At 44.6% G+C, this 13,299-nt stretch overlaps 2 protein-coding genes across 4 annotated transcripts; one reads left to right on the forward strand and one right to left on the reverse strand.

The window, feature by feature from the left end:
* Nucleotides 1–789: 789 nt before the first annotated feature.
* LOC119355033 (DNA cross-link repair protein SNM1-like) lies at nt 790–8,851 on the reverse strand. 3 transcript variants are annotated; one of them, XM_037621814.1, is made up of 10 exons: nt 8,292–8,851; nt 7,898–8,078; nt 7,554–7,793; nt 7,338–7,482; nt 6,485–6,619; nt 6,338–6,404; nt 6,176–6,253; nt 5,771–5,823; nt 5,565–5,691; nt 790–1,163 (listed from the first exon to the last, which is right to left on the reverse strand). In XM_037621814.1, exons 1-9 carry the CDS (start codon nt 8,800–8,802, stop codon nt 5,590–5,592), a joined length of 1,512 nt encoding a protein of 503 aa, XP_037477711.1. In that variant the 5' UTR covers nt 8,803–8,851; the 3' UTR covers nt 790–1,163; nt 5,565–5,589. The 3 variants fall into 3 exon arrangements, with proteins under 3 accessions (XP_037477711.1, XP_037477712.1, XP_037477710.1); XM_037621815.1 differs by having other exon boundaries at nt 5,560–5,691; XM_037621813.1 differs by lacking the exon at nt 790–1,163 and having other exon boundaries at nt 5,262–5,691.
* LOC119355034 (protein indeterminate-domain 12-like) lies at nt 1,481–4,829 on the forward strand. Its single transcript, XM_037621816.1, has 3 exons — nt 1,481–1,619; nt 2,108–2,504; nt 3,420–4,829. The coding sequence occupies exons 1-3, from the start codon at nt 1,481–1,483 to the stop codon at nt 4,267–4,269; spliced, it is 1,386 nt and encodes a 461-aa protein (XP_037477713.1). The 3' UTR covers nt 4,270–4,829.
* Nucleotides 8,852–13,299: the final 4,448 nt, after the last annotated feature.

The raw sequence follows: 13,299 nt of genomic DNA on the forward strand, positions 1-13,299 counted from the left end.
ACCAAGTAGTCTATACACTTTTAGGTCTCCAACGCCATTCCTTAATTATCCGAAATTCCCCTAGACTATCCTCAAATCAAGCACAGCTCTAGAGACCAAAGGGGTCTGGACTGTCCACGGACAGCGCTAACGCAGCCTCAAACCCTACTACAAATCCATTCTTTTGCCTCTATCTCTTCTCTCTTCATTGGACAAGGGGCGAATAAATATGAAATTTTGGGTATAAGGTTGGACGGCCGGTGTCCGCTGTCCATGGACACATCCGGACATTTGAGCATGGCCGTTTGGTGAATACTGTTGGAAGACCTGTTGCCTGTTCTTGCCTCAGCCCTGGCTGCAGGCTCGCACACACAAGGAGCCAAAGAGAGCGGGGTGTCACTCGCCGTGCTCTCTCGGGGAAACCGCCCATCAGAAAGCTCCACCACGCAACCAAAATGCTCCCAGCTTTCGGTTCTCTGGAATCATCGCATGCCAAGTTTAAGCATACATTTCCATTCCAACAAGCGCCGAGTTTAAACATACGTTTCCATTCCAACAAGCGCCGGGACAGCACGAATTCCAGAGCTTCTTAACATAGCCACAAAGTAGGAAAAGGAAAGAAAGATACATCTAAAATAGGAAAAGGAAAGGAAAGGAAAGATTTCAAGCACGTTTTTTTAATGAAAATGATATTCTTTTTTCTAACTCAGTTAACACAAATGCAAGTAATTGGCCTTGTAAAACCAACGAAATGTGACTCTGTGGTTTGTGGCCAATCCTAGATGAGCCACACAGCAATACCCCACCCCATAACCATCAATTTTCTTCCTTATTACTGAAACATTGCGCCAGGTAGTTAAGTAAAACCAATCGTATCAGTACACAGGGTTCATACGAAGGACAACGACTAAAAAATGTGGCCAGCGTTTGTCACATCTAGCGGATCTCTCCATTGTCATTACCCTTCCGCCGTCTCATGCCTGCACTTTTAAGCATAATCTACTCTTGATCCTCCATCAGTTCCTTCGTTCGATTGTGACATTGTCTCCAAGATATAATATACATACACGTCACAGAATTCACGTCGACAATGACAGGCTAGTAAGTTTATACCCTCCCAGAGTAAGATGCCTGATGCGCTTGATCCTCTCTTGTCGGTATTTATAATGTGTACAGCTTCTAACCTGTAAAAAAGTCACATGAAAGTTAATATCTTCCTAATGTTAATATGACCCTCCAGTTGTTCCAGTGGCCTCAAAAACTATTAGATCAATCAACGAGATAATAATAATATAAAATAATTGAGGAAACAAAATATGGTTTTGGCTGTTTAATGGCAAATAATGGTGAAGCTTTTCCCGCAAAAGAAAAATGGTGAAGCAACAGTTACCGATGTTGACAGAAAAGAAATTGACCTCTCCTATTCCATTCCCTCATGCTTAAATCAGCGCTCTCCTCTCTTCGAGTACATTCCCAACACCAGAAACTGAGCTACCAAACAATGTCTCAGACATCTGAGGAAGAGTCTCTATTCAACTTCCAGCAGCAACAGAAGCTGGCACTCTGTGAAGCAGCACTGAGCAAAGGCGACCCCATCATCCATGCAGGGAAAAAGAGACGAGGTCATCCTGGCCAACCAGGTAAGGTAACAGTTGTAGCATATATTGTTTCAGTATTTATGAGTTCAACCCATACTTTCAACTACCACAAAGGCAAAAACATGATGGCACGAAAGATGGATCCAGGCATAATCCAAGTATAAACTTTAACTGTGCCAACATGGAGTGGTTCTCATATAAAGATGATAGAATGCTGTCATGATATCAAGTTGATTAGAAACGTACGTATAAAGACAGATTATGGTATTAGTGAGTCTGAACGATCACTTGTAAACAACCTACTTTCACTGCTGAACTATTGTTTTTACAGTCCAATCCTGTCATGATTCACCCCAGGTCTAGTTAATTTATTTCATGGGTAATAAATAGCTCTAAGCCATGCAGCAATTAATCAAACACATAGCATTCAAACAGTTTGTTGTTGAGTGAAATGACGGATGAAAGTAGGATGCGGACAGGAGCAACAATCTGTTAACATCACCCATCTGTTCATCTTGTTCATTGTGCAGATCCAGATGCAGAAGTAGTTGCATTCTCACCCAAGACATTATTGGCAACAAACAGATATATATGTGAAGTCTGCCATAAGGGTTTCCAGAGAGACCAAAACCTTCAACTCCACAGGAGGTGTCACAACTTACCATGGAAGCTCAAGCAGACAAGCGGCACCGACGCTAAGAAGAAGGTGTATATTTGCCCTGAAGCCACCTGCCCTCACCATGATGCAACCCGTGCTTTGGGTGATCTAACAGGGATAAAGAAGCACTACTCACGGAAGCATGGCGAGAAGAAATGGAAGTGTGAAAGATGCTCTAAGAAATATGCAGTCCAATCGGACTGGAGAGCACACACGAAGATATGTGGCACCAAGGAGTACCGCTGTGATTGCGGAACAATATTCTCAAGGTATTTTTCTCATCAATCAAGAACTATAATGCACAACAGGCTCTTAAATCCTGGAGTTGTCTGGTATTTCAACAAGTAGATATTTCAGCTAGATTAATTGTTGATTATGACTGCTCCAAATGTGATATTCAATACCCCTGAGGGCCTCTTTGGTTTGCAGTATTCAAAAAGCACCGGAATAGGAAAATCATAGGAATAGGATGTCATGGCATTTCAAATCCTACAGAAATCAAAAGTACAAGGGATTTAGTATTAAGGTTATTTGGTTTCACCATTTGGAAAACACTAATTTTCTAGAGATTTGAGTGGATATCGTAGTTGTCATAGACTCGAAGGAATTTTCCATGCAATCTAACCTCTTGCGAGGAATCCTATGGAATTGTAGTGTACAAAAGCAATCCATAGGAATTTGGGAGGATCCATTCCTTTGAATCAGATGAACCTAAAGGAAAATTTCATCTGGATTAGAATCCTACGAAATTCTTTAAATAATCCTTTGACCTAAAAGAACCGTGTATTCACCGGCTAGAAATTCAATTACAAAAACAAAACAAGCCAGCATCAGTTTCCCACACTTGGTGCAAACATAGGATTGAATCATATATAGTTTATTTTCTGCCATGCATGCTACCTAGCGTGCATAGATCCACCATCCATTTCACCTGAATATCCTTGCCACATTTTTTTAGTTTTGTCAAAGAATATCTTTGTTTCTAAGTGTTACATGATGTTTTGCCAAGTTGCTCTTGTTTCAGAGTGAATCTCAAACACAATAAGCTGGGAATCCTAGTAGAAAAACATTTCCCTACCTTCTCCAGGCAATCTACACCACATGAGTGAACAATCACAAGTGTAACCATCTGAAGTGCCGATATTTACAAACTGACATTTCTTCCCGTTACAATATTGTTACAGAAAGGACAGCTTCATCACACATCGAGCCTTCTGTGATGCATTAACTGAAGATAACTCCAGAATCAACCAAAGCCTCGCTGCCATGGTGGGAAGTTTGCATGGCCAACAGCAGAGCATCTTTCCGCACACGATACCTGGTCCAGACTCTTCCCCAAATGATGCAGCCGGAAACTTCTCTGGTAATGACCATAGTTCAGACGACCATCTGGGGTCTTTATCACCTTATACTTTCATCCGAAGGTCCACTTCATTGTTCTCCAACCAGATGATATTACCACACGATTCTGGCACTCTAGCAGATGGGAGTGAACCAAGCTCTCCTTACATGTCCATGAGCTCTCCATACATGTCAGCCACAGCCCTGCTACAGAAAGCAGCAGAGATGGGAGCAAAGACCAGTGAAGATCCTACGACGCCATTGCTTCTGAAAGGTTTCCCGAACTATTTCACCACCAAAGATCACATTGGGATATCTTCTGGCATCCTAGGGACCCCGATAGCTAATAGTGATAGAAAGAAGACTGCTGAAGACAACAGCTCCTACATGAACTCACCATGGACTGGTAGCTGCATGAGACTTCCTAATGCAGTGCCTTGGATCGGACTACCGCCATTTTCCATGGGGGCAGAAAATAGAAGCTCTAGCATGGTTGATGAGGATCATATGCAGCAAAATGCGCATGAGACCATTTTTGGGGTTAGAGATGTGGGACTAACGCAAGACTTTCTAGGTTTAGGAGGCCATGGTAATGCCGAGATGCACGATGACACCTACAATGGGGAAATGGCATTAAGCTATTCCAATGAGCAGCAGAAATCTGAGCAAGATATCTACTCCTACCATCAGTAGTCTCATGAATCTATAGACCCATTTGGGATTCATAAGCACAATAGTTTACTTACAACAAATAGTTTCAGCTTGAAGTTCCTTCAATAACATGTACTACAATATAAACCTTTATTATTTAAGTCAAAATATGGCTAGAAGATGATTTCATGAAATTCTGAAAACTGAGCTGACACAAAACTGACACGGACAGTGTGGCTTTACAGAAATCTGGTATTGCATTCAATAAGAATAAAGCTCAGTGCAAAATTATAATTATGGATGCTGGAATAGAGAGTGCAGAACATGTATTTGATTGAACAATAATTAATAACCAGAGTCTGGAATGTTATGACTTCAATGACAAGCAACATGTGAGCAACAAAAAACAGAGTTGCCTCTCAAATGAGAAAGCAACAGAATACATTTTTATCTGCTTCAGTAAAATACATGCCTCAAATGACAATGCTCACAGCATACTGGATCCGGAAGCAACAAAACGCTGCCATCTTCAACAGAGAGGCTCAATGTCACTCACCAAGCTGTTGCGACACAATACAGGCAGACGACAGTTTGTGGGCCAGTACAAGGACTTCAGGCGTCACTACTGGCAGAGCTTAGTGCTCAGGGGTGTCAGGTGTAGCATCATCTGCTGGGGTTGTGATCCCTATTCTTAGGCTTGTACAAAAAAACTTCTATTTCTATCGATGCATCAAGACAAAAGCTTTAGTGTTTCCTTGCAAAAAAATGCATGCCTTTACAAAATGTGGGGAGAAATGGCACCTCTTCAAACATATCTTTTCAGCACAGAAAAGAATAAAGGGCAGCCCCAGTGCATGTAGCTCCCGCTTGCGCAGGGTCTGGGGAAGGGTCCGACCACTTTGGGTCTATTGTACGCAGCCTTTCCCTACATTTCTGCAAGAGGCTGTTTCCAGGACTTGAACCCGTGACCTCATGGTCACAAGGCAGCAGCTTTACCACTGCGCCAAGGCTCCCCTTCTCAGCACAGAAAAGAATAAAAAGGCATAATCCTCTAAAGGTTTTGGTTGATCTTCATGTACCATCACGATGCCGCTGGGACATAAATAAGGCATCTGTTAAAGTATATACTCCCTCTGTCCAAAATAAGTGTCTCAACTTTGTACTAACGTTAGTACAAAGTTATACTAAACTTGAGACACTTATTTTAGGACGGAGGGAGTAGAAAATATTCTCCACAGAAAAATTCACGAAGATACAAAGCATTATTAGACTGTTAAATGTAGGAAGGCGTACAACAGATACCACACTGAAAATTCCACATATGAGGCTTACATAACTGATCATGCTTCATGCCTCCATCCATCACGTGCCCTTGAGCCATTCCCGGAAATAAGCTTGCATTTTATCTCGGTTTGCCGCATTACCAACATTAACAGTGGGAATTACCTTTTGAGGTCTCAGAAACTAACCAGAAAAATATTATCCTATGGTTAGAAAACATCGCAGCAAAGACTAGCAATGTAACAACAGTTTGGGGATTTACCTTCAAAAAGTCCCTAAGCTCGCTGAAACTTGAGTGCTCGCTATAAGGTACACCTACAAGGAGAAGAAATTACTTCAGAACTCATAAAGGGGCGGAAAATGTATGCAAGTTTGGAATTGCTGAACATGACACCTGACACAGATTGGATAAGAATGAGGTTAATCATCATATTACAGTTAAAAATCTGAATTTGAACCACATATGCTTTTTATACGGTTCAGCTTCTGGTTTAAAAGGATAGTTCATTTTAAAGTTCAACAAAACACATAATCCATGTAGGACGGCCTAATATAGGGCGCATAAGATGTGGTTTAATTTCTGAGAATGAATTTGGTGGTTACCTACCTTCGCATTAATAAAGCAAACACGGACGGAAAATACATGATCAGCTCTAACAAATCCTACCATAGATTGTAACTCTGCCTCTAGAGCTAGGTTTAATTAAGTCAAGCTCCTTTCCAGCTGCCTCAGAAAAAGTCCAACCTGATAAAAGATTAGGAAAGAGAACTAAGAATTATGCAATCACAAATTATGGAATACAGAATTTATCTCCTAGAGATCATTAACCTGTAGGTCGAAAAGCCAGCACAGCTAGAAATCTTTGATCAAGAGTCTCCAAGTACTTCTTCAAGTTCTATTAAAAGCTACTTTCTGGTGAGAGATGTTACTAGATAAAGCCACAAAATTTAATTTAATCAGATATTCATTTCCGACCTCATGTTGCAGTGATGCAAGGGGCAGAACATGAAGTGGTGAACTTTGATTGCATGAACTTATCCTTTTGGACAAGTCCGGCCAGCCAAATGAGTGAAGAATCCGCCTTCGTGATGCATCAGTGTATATAGGGACCTTTAAAGAATATACAAAAATGTCTTACTCCCTCCATTTTTATATACAAGGCCACAATCTCATATTACAGGTACCAGGATAAAATTTAATACATACTTTGCAAGCTAGCTTTTCTTTTCGTTTACTAGGATCATTAATACGCCACATGCATGCAAGAAAACTGAGACTAGCCACAATGGAGAGTAACATACACTAGTAACATACACATATCCCTAGACTATGTTACTACCTTCATAGTGGGTAGTAACATAGGTGTGGTGTCATGCAAAGCTCCATTTATTAGGTTATAGACTCATACTGCATTGGGACATGTGATGTTACAGTAACTAGCTAACTTACTAGAACTACCTCTCTCTTCATTAACTCATTGCCAGTTTGCCACATAGACAAATTTGCTTAGTTGGACTTGAAGTTACTGCTGAAGTTACTCCCACTGTGGCTAGTCTGAGTGGAGGAAATAGCTGAGTGTCATTACGACTGCATGCAAGTTTTAAACAGGTTACTAGTCCAAGAAAATATCATAAATTTTTGCCTCGATTACTGTTGGTGGCCTTGTATAGATGCAAAATGTATATTGCATAGTGGCCTTGTATAAGTAAATGGAGGGAGTATCTGAAAACTAAAAGACGCTCATGGCCATTTCAGACAGCACAGCATTAGGAAATACTACTTGGCAAGAAAGACAGCAATAAATAGTGAAATCCCAGCTATATAGTACCTCTAAAGCTTGAGAAATTGCTAGATAGACATTCTCTTTCCCGATGCTATATGCCCCAACAACAATAAGTGTCTTTGGTTGCTTCTTTAGATACCTTTGAGCTGTCCTGACAACAAAATCAATAACATCCTCCTGTGGTGGAAATCTGAAACAGCTATCAGGTTAGCAAAGTAAACATTATAGAGGAAATGCTTAATTTCAAGGTTGTGAGCTGACTTGTATTTTGGATTGCAATATGTTGTATCCAGATAAAGCAAACTTATGCAGCCAGTTTGGAGGAGTGGGTGCAATTGCATGGATTTTGATGCTCTAAAATCCCCAGTGTGGAGATAGGTCTTGCCATCACTAGGACGAAAGTGAATTAGAGCTGCACCAGGGCAATGATTGGCCTCCAAGAAGGTAACCTTCACTCCGTCAATGACATACTCAGTATCAAGCTCCAAGGGACAAACATACCTGCAAACATCAATTTGCCTCAGTAGTTGGTATCACTGCTGCTGCTGTTGGTGGTAGAGAATTGGAGAGGTCATCATCAAACACTCCGAAAAATGAAGCCTTACGCAGAGTCAATTGATAGTAACATCTTCACCAGGCGTGCAGTGAGTGCAGTACAATAGATAGGACCATGACACCACTTCTTGGTTAACCCACCGTAATGATCATAATGGAAATGGCTGAGAAAATAAGCAGAGCACCACTCAACTGCTCCATACCGAAATGCGTCCACCGTGAACGGCGTACCTAGATCCAATTTAAAGATACATGAAAAGAACAAATCAGTGACATCAAACATAGCTAGCGTTCAATATGCTACCGTTCTCAGTTAGCGCGGAGCCACATACACAGAGACACGCGGTAGTGAACTAATTAAATCACTACAGCAATTCTTCAATAGACCCTAGTAACGCAATACGCGGCCATAATTCCAACCGTGAGTGCAGGAACAGCCTTTACCGGGAATCTGCTTGTAGAAGGGGCAAGCGACGGGCTTCCTGGACGCCCCGTTCTCGTCCGAGCCTCCCCAGCGCCGCTTCCTACCGGACCCAGCAACAGAAGGAGAAGGGGAAGAGGAGGAAGCCCCAGCCCCAACGGGGACCCCCTGCGCCGCCTCTTCCCGCGGCGGCTTCTGGATTCCCCACGCCTGGAAGAGGTTCTTCTGAACCGGCGGGCCGCAAACTTTCTCCGTCATTCCAGAGGCTGGCTTCTCGATCCCCCACGCCTGGAAGAGGTTCTTCTGAACCAACGGGCCGCAAAATTTCTCCGTTGTTCCATCGGCTGGCCTTCTCCGATGAGAAGGAGGGGCTTGCAGGGAGGACCAGTCGATGCCGCTGCGGTAGAAGTCGTCGGCGAAGCTGCTGGTGGCGGGTGCGGTGGGGGGTGACGCGGGGAAACCGTTGTCGTCGAGGTCGTCCGAAATGGGCAGGGTCAGGTCGGTTTCGGCGTCGCCGGCGATGGCGGCGACCATCGCGGCTGGGGTCGCAAGGAGGGTTTGAAACGAGCGGCGGGAGTGGGGAGGGAAGAAGAGGAACGGGGAGGAGTGGCGTGGCGTGGGAAACGAATAGGGTGTGGTGTGAACGCGCTGCGGGGACTGCCGATCGTCCGATCAGTTTGATCGACGATCCAACGTCGCGTCCTTGGTTCGGTCTTTCGTATAAAAAAAAAGATAACCATCGCATCCTTAGACCAAATGCGGATGCGAACGTTAAATGTTAATTTGGGCGCGGCACTTTCTTTGTTTCCATTTTATTTTGCGTGCTGGTTTAAGAGCAACTCCAGCTGACCCAAAGGGTGATTTCGTTTATTTTTTGTTCGTTTGGATCGGCCGTCTGTCCAGCGTCCGCCCTGTTTTTCGTATGGGTCGACAGCGCGCCCAACACGCCGATGTGCAGGCGTGGCCGGTTGGCCGCCCAATTTTACATTGATTTGCATTCAAACATATTGTGAAATGAAATAACAAACAAAATAGTTTAGCCGCCCAAATAAATAGTACTCCCTCCGTTGCTAAATATAGGGTGTATAGTTTTTGGCACGGAAATTAAAGAACGCATGTGGAGGGAAAATTTCACAAGTTTTGGGCGAGACTACACCTGAACAATTGACATGAGAAAATAGAGGAGCTTGCCCTATGTAAGGAAATGTAATCAAATCCCTTTAAAAGTTATCCAAACGAGTGGTGCAAGGTAATACACCTTATATTTCGAAAAATTTCTCAAAAATCTATACACCTTATATCAAGAAACGGAGGGAGTATAGTTTTACAAGCCAAATACAAAAAAAATGTTTCACATAGTTTTGCAAACGAATAAAAAAAGATACATCCATTGGTTGCCAACATGAGTCCACATATACTTAACCAAATCATTTTGCAGTTGCACGTGAGTTTCCCAATCACGCATGTCTTCATGAAACTGAGTGAACTGCTCAAATGTTGCCGCTACTCCATGCTCAGGCACAACATTCTCACCCTGAAACTGAAAGCCTTGATCATACAGACGTTCCGGGCGCTCGTCTTCTACTATCATATTGTGCATGATCACATAAGCAGTCATCACCTCCCATAGTTTCTGCGTGCTCCAAGTATTACCAGGATACCGAACAATGCCCCATCGAGATTGCAAAACACCAAAGGCACGCTCGACATCCTTTCTAGCACTCTCTTGCTCTTGGGCAAATCTTTTCCTTTTCTCTCCGACAGGGTTGGATATTGTCTTGACAATAGTGGTCCACTGAGGATAGATACCGTCATCCAAATAGTACCCTTTGTCGTAGTTGTGGCCGTTGACAGTAAAGTTCATCGGTGGGTTGTTGCCTTCGGCAAGCCTAGCAAACACCGGCGAGCGCTGAAGCACGTTGATATCATTGTGTGATCCAGCCATGCCAAAGAAAGAGTGCCAGATCCAGAGATCTTGAGACGCCACGGCCTCTAGTATGACAGTGCAAGCCCTGACATGTCCCTTATACTACCCTTGCCAAGCAGAAGGGCAGTGCTTCCACTCCCAGTGCATGCAGTCTATGCTGTCAAGCATCCACGGGAAGCCCCTGCTGGCATTCATCGCCAACAAACGGGTTGTATCTTCAACTGTCAGCTCTCAAGTACTCAGGGCCAAACACAGCAATCACAGCCTTGCAGAACTTATACAGGGACTCTAGGCATGTAGACTCGCTCATACGGACATACTCGTCAATGAGATCACCGGGCACTCCGTATGCAAGCATTCGGATGGCGGCAGTGCATTTCTGATAAGAGGAGAAACCAATCTTGCCGGCGGCATCCTCTTTGCACTCGAAGTAGTCATCATAGCTGACCACTCCCTCTCTAATACGGTTGAAAACATGCCTACTCATACGGAACCGGCGGCGGAATTTGTGATGTTTGAACAACGGGTTTGTTGTATCAAAGTAGTCCTTCCAGAGAAGAAAATGCCTGCTCTCTCGGTTACGATTCAACGCCGGAAGGTGGACCAGAATGGAGCCACGGAACAACGGTCGTTGGTTGTTGAGGTGGTGATGAACCAACACGGCAACCAATATCTCCTCCTCCTCGTCGGACGACGAATCGTCGGAGTCGCAAAGGAAATTGTGGAAAAAGAACTCGTCGGCGGAGTCCATTTTCGTACCTTGGCAAACTGTCGAACAACTTGCGGGCGTCGAAGAAGGAGACGACCGACGAGGGGAGACGCGGCACCCACAGACTAGTTAGTTGCCCTGCCGGCGTCCGACGAGTGTGACGGCGTCCGACGAGCGTGCCGGTCGGATGTGGCGGGGGCGGCGAGGCGTCTTCTTGGTCGCGGGCGGCTGTGCGGTGGGGGAAGCGGCAGCGGGAACCAGTTTGCTCCCCGACGGCAAAACGGCGGCGGCGGGCGACTGGGGGCAGGGCGGCGTGCTGGGCGGATATGGAGGCGGCGGTAGCTGGAAGAGTCGCTGGCAAAAATGGGCGGCGGCGTCGATGACGAAGGAGGCGGGGCGAGGGTTGCTCGTCGGCCGGGGGGTGAGAGGGGAGGCCAATGTGCCACAGACCAACGGGCCCAGGGACAGGAGTAGGCGAGCGCGCGCGCGTCCGTCGCGTGTCCGCACTAATGCAAATCAGGCTAAAAAATGGGCCGGGAATGGGTCGCCCGCGGACGTAAAACGGACGCACGTCTGCTGGGTCGGCGCGTTAGGTCGCCTTTACTGTCCGACCGACCCAAACGAACAGTCGCGGACGAAATGTGTTGCCCCATTAGAGTTTCTCTAAGGGTATGTATGTCAGTGTTATTTTTAATTTCTTTTGAGAAACAAACATGTACGCACACCATATCCATATAAACACCTTTGAGAAACTGTCGCAGATCTTTTAATATTGACGAAGTCGCCTTGTACACCTCATATTTAAGGGGCACACTATATTTTTGAAGGAGTAGTGATAGAAAGCGTGCAATAAATCCAGGAAAATACGATCACCTACGCAAGCCTAGGACTTGAATTCGTATGGGCAGATTCAATTACAAGGAAGTTGGTGTTTTGTGTGAAACGTTTCAGAAAGTTAATAAAGTTTGTCATTCTTGTGGTAGGCTAGTTTTAGGAGGTTTAGAGAAGCAAAATTTTACGAGAGTTTTCCCAAAGGCAACCTAACTCTCTCAAATATACTTGACCGACATCACTTCTTAGGATAATTTTTGGCTTGTCCCTGTCCCGTCTAAGGCGCCATCTCTCCTCGCCACCCCCGCCAAACCTTGTCGTCAGCACCACTGTTGCCTTGTATGCCAGGCGGAATGAAACCGGAAGCCGACTTCACGACCCCATTGGCTCAACGTCCCCGGAAACAACACTTCCACCGCTGCGCGTGCCAAGGAAGAGGTTGGGGGACAAACAAACTTACTCCAGACCGTCGCGCCAGCATCAAAGGCCGGTGGCAAGGCCCCAACGGCTGCGGCGATGCACTGGCGCCCTCCCACTGCTCCGATCGATGGCAAGCGAGCGAGGTAGCTGATGGAGGTGATCACCGAGGCAGCATGAAGAAGAAGGTTGCGCCGACGCCCACACCACCTTCTTCTCATTCGGAGGATCGTAGCCCCACTCCGGCCACCCCTACACCTCCTCCGACAATTGGCCGCCGCACCCGCACTCCAGTGCTCGATGAAATGCCATAGGTAAATAAATTCCTTTTCTTTTTCGGCCGAAACATTGATGATGGTTTGCAGCCGTTGGGTTTGAGCTTGTTGTTGTTCATTGTAGTGTGGAGGGAGGGGGTGCAAGTTTCATGTCTCAATTGCATTCGTCACATCCAAGGCCTCGACGATCTCAGTCATGATAGTGCTAGGTATGCTCAAGGAGAACAATAATACTGATGTGGAGGAGGTCGGAGATCCCATGGATACTCGAACAATAATTTTAAATGTGCTCCCTCCGTTCCAAAATAGATGACTCAACTTTGTACTAACTTTAGTACAAAGTTAGTATAAAATTAGGTCATCTGTTTTGGAACGGAGGGAGTATTTGATACAAGGGTTCAACTAGGTCCAAACACCGTTTAACTCATCGGCTAGAGATGCCCCAAGGGTTTTGCAATTATCTACGTGTGGTCAACCAGCACATTATTTCTTGCTTACATGCAATTTGCAGATGGAAAGGATGAAACTACAACATATATCAAAGATGCAGGTTTTATTTTAATTTCAAAGGAGAAAATTTATTTGATTTGCAGATTACCTTATAGCAGGATTACAAAGGTATTCATGCAGAAAAAAAATGGAATAACAGATTGAAGATTGATGATACTCAACTAGGCAAGGCACATCATGGACAGTAAAGTACTCCATCCGTTCCTAAATATAAGTCTTTTTAGAGATTCCACTATGGACTAGATACGGAGCAAAACGAGTGAATCTATATGTCTATATACGTGTAGTTTGTAGTGGAATCTCTAAAAAGACCTATATTTAGGAACAGAGGAAGTAAAACATTTCGTTCCAATGTTTCTTCA

Source organism: Triticum dicoccoides, chromosome 2A (genome assembly GCF_002162155.2).
Source record: "Triticum dicoccoides isolate Atlit2015 ecotype Zavitan chromosome 2A, WEW_v2.0, whole genome shotgun sequence".
Lineage (NCBI taxonomy): Eukaryota > Viridiplantae > Streptophyta > Magnoliopsida > Poales > Poaceae > Triticum > Triticum dicoccoides.